The sequence below is a fragment of the Montipora capricornis genome, chromosome 6, assembly GCF_036669925.1.
Source record: "Montipora capricornis isolate CH-2021 chromosome 6, ASM3666992v2, whole genome shotgun sequence".
In the NCBI taxonomy this organism is placed as follows: domain Eukaryota; kingdom Metazoa; phylum Cnidaria; class Anthozoa; order Scleractinia; family Acroporidae; genus Montipora; species Montipora capricornis.
This window is the reverse complement of record NC_090888.1, coordinates 65,090,435-65,095,434: the sequence shown is the minus strand read 5'-3', so window position 1 is coordinate 65,095,434 and position 5,000 is coordinate 65,090,435. Positions and strand designations below refer to the sequence as shown.

Below are 5,000 nucleotides of genomic sequence, written 5' to 3'. Positions count from 1 at the left end.
AAATGACCTGAAATTGGCATGATTTTTTCTTCCAAATGTTTATGCCTTCAAGTGGAGAAAAGGTACGCAGAGGTTTCATTTGAAGCCGGTCACCGGTGGCATACTGCTGTCTATTTGTCAGAAATTTTCCTTTGACCGCGAGCTATTCTGGCTTGATTTTCACTCAAATCCTTGTAAAAGACAAGAGTGACTGCCACTTACATTGATTAGCCTAGGCATCTACTTCAAAAGTTATTGAAACCAGTGGGCATGTAATTTGGATCCATCATGTGTTAACACACCCCTCTATCATGCATCAGTCGACACCACTGGTCAACATATCCAATACTTGGGCAATACATGTACAATGTATGTCACCCAACAAGACCGAGATACAAGGTCTACAGGTTGTTAATCTTTGATTCTCACACTGGATTGACTGTCGCCTGGTAAAAGGTTTTCCACTTGGTTCACACCTAGACCTCAATGTTTCGTTCACAAGACGCGAACAATATCATATCAAGGTATTGCCCATGTGGTGGCTGATATGTTGCCTGAGTATTGGTCGATGTGTGATTGAGGGCTGCTTTAACCACACACAATCCCATAATTTTAGGCTAAGGGAAAAGATGAGTTTCCAACCTCAGCCTCCAGGGGTGCTACTGGTATCCAGTTCAGTTCAATCGTTTTGACACTTTTCATCTTACTTCATGGTCGGACTCTCCCTAGTTCTTGAATGCATATATTTCCAACTTTCTTCTGTCTTAATACTTCCATAGTTTTGGATCCCCGGCCTAAATACCATTTCTTCCCATATTTCTCAATCCCTTTTGTAATAATAATTGCCAGTCATCTCCCTGTTTCTGGATCCATACACTCCTTTGCTCTTTCTTAATTAACGTTTGTTGTCTTCTTCATGTCCTATATAAATTTCTCTGGTTTTGCATGACTCTGGTACCTAAGCTTCTCTTTTGCCTTTTCCTTCCCCCTCTTTTCTACATTTTTTGTCATGCTCCCACCCCTCATGCCATGTTTGTCTGTTTAATTCTTTGGATCTGTAACCTTCCCACCCCAAACAGGGTTAGAGTTACTAGTGGTAAGAATCCAGGCCTTCCACCAGGCCAGGACTATTACAGGGTAACCCAGTCCTGTTTGATTTGTTAGTTTACTCTCAGGGTGGCTCAGGATCGATCCCTGGACTTATGAACATGTGTGAGTTAAGATTTTGATTTCCGTTGATTCCTGCCCTCAGAGGTTTTCTTTGGAAAACTGATTTTTGCATATCGTCCAGTTGGTTTGTAGTACATGTATGTGGCTACTCTATGTAACCTAAAGACCACTATCATTATCATTTGTAAATAATTATTGTGTTATATTATCATTTTCCCATATTGCCAATTAAAGTTCACCAAGGCTTCCATCCCAAGCTGATTATTTTTGCTGCCCAGGTTGAGCAAATAAAAGAGATTATACCGGGAACATAATTGAGAAGCCTGTACATTAAAAGTCTTAAGTACATGTATTATATAAACACCAAGAAATACCAAGTGAGCTTTTGCGCGAAAACATGACAAAAGATGTCACTCATGAAAAGATCACTGTTGCTATGGTTACATACGAAAACTGCACTTTTCAGTGCCTTTTGTGAAGTGATTTAGTATTTCAATGGTGAAATTTCTCTTCGAGTGTTGAAAAATATTTCACGAGGTAGGTCGAGATTTTGATGAGAATCACAAACTTGGCGTAACATGTGGGTTGTCTTTGTTGGTTCTCTATGCTTCTCTGAGAAGTTTTTCTCCTGGTACTCCAGTTTTCCCCTCGTCTTTTAAAACCAACCTACGATTTGATATGAGTTGATTTGATTTCATTTCTAATTAGACTGCAGGCCTCAGTGCTAAATATACAATGTAATTGACACTTAAAAATAAATAGAGCGGTTTCCAATTGAGTCCTTTGGTTTTGCATTACTTCACTTAATGATTAGTTCAAAGTTCTCACGTTACTTTTTAAACCAATCAGAAGTGAAACCAAAACGAATCGTGGCTCGCACGTGCACATTTTCCCATGCCTTGTGTCAGGTATGACAGTGTAATTAGTTCGAGTTTTTATTGATTTACTGGTCCGGATTGTCACTGTCCTTTTTGGTTGGCCAATTGAAAGTAATTACTTTGGTTTTGGTTTTACAACACTCAATTGAAACTTGCTCTAAAGTTCATTATTATAATGATGATGATGATGATGATTATTATTATTGTTTCCCAGGATGATCATATATCAATTTTTTCCCCCTTAGGAGCAAGTCATCAATTGAATAACAAATGACCAAGGCTCCATCTTTGGCATCTAAAGCCTGGTTTTCAATAGCGATACAAGTGCAGTTGCAAGCGCAAGCGCGAATTTCTTTCCTTGTGCTTGCGCTTGTTCTTGCGTTTGCTTGCATTGTGTGAAAACGAAACACAGCATAAGCACATGGAAATTTGCTACGTCTGGCCAATTAAAGCAATCGCTCCAGATTCCCCGCATCTAAGCATTTGAAAAAAATGGCGCGTGCCGTGGTTGATTTTGATGCTTGTGTCAACGTTTGTTTTCACTAGCATACAGGCGGACACTAAAAAAACGCAGACTGCAGACTGTGCAGACCGTCGTCTGTAAAATGAAAATTCAGTTAGCCTGAATTAGGCCTAAATAACATTCGGTTAGCCTAATTAGGCCTAAATAACATTCAGGTTAGCCTGTTTACGGTTAGCTCTCAATAATTGTGAGCCAGGGTAACGCCATATTTTTCCCCTGGTCTGCATGGTCTGCACAGTCTGCAGTCTGCGTTTTGGGGTGACCGGCATACAGGTAAGCTTCTTATGCTTGTGCTTGCACTTGTGCTTGCGTCGGTAGTGAAACCAGGCTTAATCATGCATTTGTGGGTATAAGTGCTTTACATGTACACTGGGTTGTCAATCATAATATACACTTTTTTTTTTTTTTTAAACAGGTCGTGCTGTTCTCACTGATCTTGAACTGCGAGCTGATGCTTTGGTAAGAATAGATATTTTAATTTATAATATTTGCATTTTCGTATACAAAATACATGTGTAGCTGTTATTTACTTGACCATTGAATGGTGTGGTTGTCTCTGATAGATTTTTTTCTTTAACATTGTTTAAGGATGGCTTTCATCTTCCTGTGGAGGTGATTCGTGGCTATGTTGGTAAGTTTTTTGAAGTACGGTAAGCATATAAAATGTGTACTGTTTGTTTGTTTGCTGTGATTGAGAGATGAACATATAACCTCCAAACTGCCCTTTGAGGAAAACTTTAAAATTTAAACTTTTCTGTTACACAATAATCTTCTCAAGGTGAGAGTTGAGAAGTAACTGTTATCTCTTATTGACTAGTCAATTTTAATGAAATGTTTTGTAATTTCCTCTGCACTCAAGACAATTTGCACATTGCTTAAATGAGGGCCCCCCTTATGTTTAAAATGCAGTCGGGTTTTAAAAAACAAGGAATGTATGGAATGTATGGAATGTGAAGGCTGTTCTCCATGTTCACCAACAAGTTGACAATGACCCAAGAGATCATGTGAATCCACTTGACAGAAAGCACTAGTCTTGAAGAGGGCAGAGCAATAACACCTCTTAGGGATTAGGTCAGTACCAGATGACCTTTAAAATGCAAAAGAAGTGATAAACCTGTAAACTATTGTCAAGCCTTGAGACTTGACATTTTATATCCTAGTCTATGTTCATGACCAAACATTTCAAACAACTGAATTTGATGGAAGTACTGTACCCTCTTCCATTACACTTTCCTTGGGATGATGATCCTAACGACTCTATAACTACAGAACTCAGCCAGTTCAAGGCTGTTGCCTAACAGGAGCCCGGTAGCCTGGGCCTCCCAAAGAATAGCTCTGGGCTCCTTAATTTTTCACAGCAACACCTTTCACTTCATATGTTGGGCTCCTAAGTTCTCAGCGTTTAGCTCTGAGGGCCCCTTTAAAATTTTCTTAGGCAGCAGTCTTAAAAATTTCTACAGTTTGGCCCACTTTATCTCGGCTGCAACGCTCACAAAGAAATTATGGCAAAGGGTGGGGATCTGTGCATCCTTAACCATGGGCATCATTTTCTTAATACAACTTGGAAGAGTTACCATTATGATAAAAAAAAATGCATCTCATCATAACATGCATGTGCTAGGGTGAACATTCACCATAGATCTCTACCATTAACAGTTATTGTAGTGAAAATGCACCATTTGTTCATTTCCAGTCCTAGTAGTATAGCGGGCTAATATATAGATTTAGCCAAGCCTACAAAGCTGTTGGAGCTCCGTGTTATTTATTCCTACAATAAGTTAACCTGGCTTGAGCCCGTGATCCAACTGAAACCCAGTACCCAGTCAGAGGTCAACTTTAAAAAATGATGACCTCAGTGAGCTTGTTTTGACAGGTGTGAATTGACCATTAATGTTGATGTCCAATACCAAAGATGTACGTTGCTATAAACTACAATCCTGGACTAAAGTCTTGTGACTCTTTGTAATGAGCTAAAATGTTTATTGGAATCTTGGAAACATTCAGAAATGCTGCAGTTTGTTTCTTCCTAGAAAAGTTTGCCTCGGTCCAAATTTGTAAACCAAACTCAAAACCTTTTGTGGTCACTTCTTGGTATAGACCTCCAGAGAGCTTTTATCACAAATTGACACCTTGCAAGGGAAATTAAAACAGATTCTGAAAGTGTCGAATATTTTCTCATGGAGAATGTGAATTGTGATTTGCAATCCAAAGACAATGCTAGTGAAATTGGGCCAAACCTAAGCAGACATACATTAGTTTATTCGTCCTTTGAGGAATTTCTTTTCAATAGTACTCCTGCACATATCTTTTTGCTTCTGTCTAAACTTTGCAAGTCAAAGGCAACTGGATTGGATAATATTTTAGTGAAATTACTGAGGGAATGTCCCGACTTACTCACAGAGTATCTCACTGCAATATTTAATCAATCACCATAATAACAGGCATCTTCC

At 39.0% G+C, this 5,000-nt stretch overlaps 1 protein-coding gene across 1 annotated transcript in view; it reads left to right on the top strand.

The window, feature by feature from the left end:
- The window catches only part of LOC138052893 (intermembrane lipid transfer protein VPS13C-like), a 126,760-nt gene that overhangs the window by 914 nt on the left and 120,846 nt on the right, over positions 1-5,000 (top strand). The window contains exons 2-3 of the mRNA XM_068899488.1: positions 2,966-3,009; positions 3,139-3,181. Coding sequence (XP_068755589.1) covers positions 2,966-3,009; positions 3,139-3,181 — 87 coding nt within the window. The remainder of the gene's footprint in view (positions 1-2,965; positions 3,010-3,138; positions 3,182-5,000) is intronic.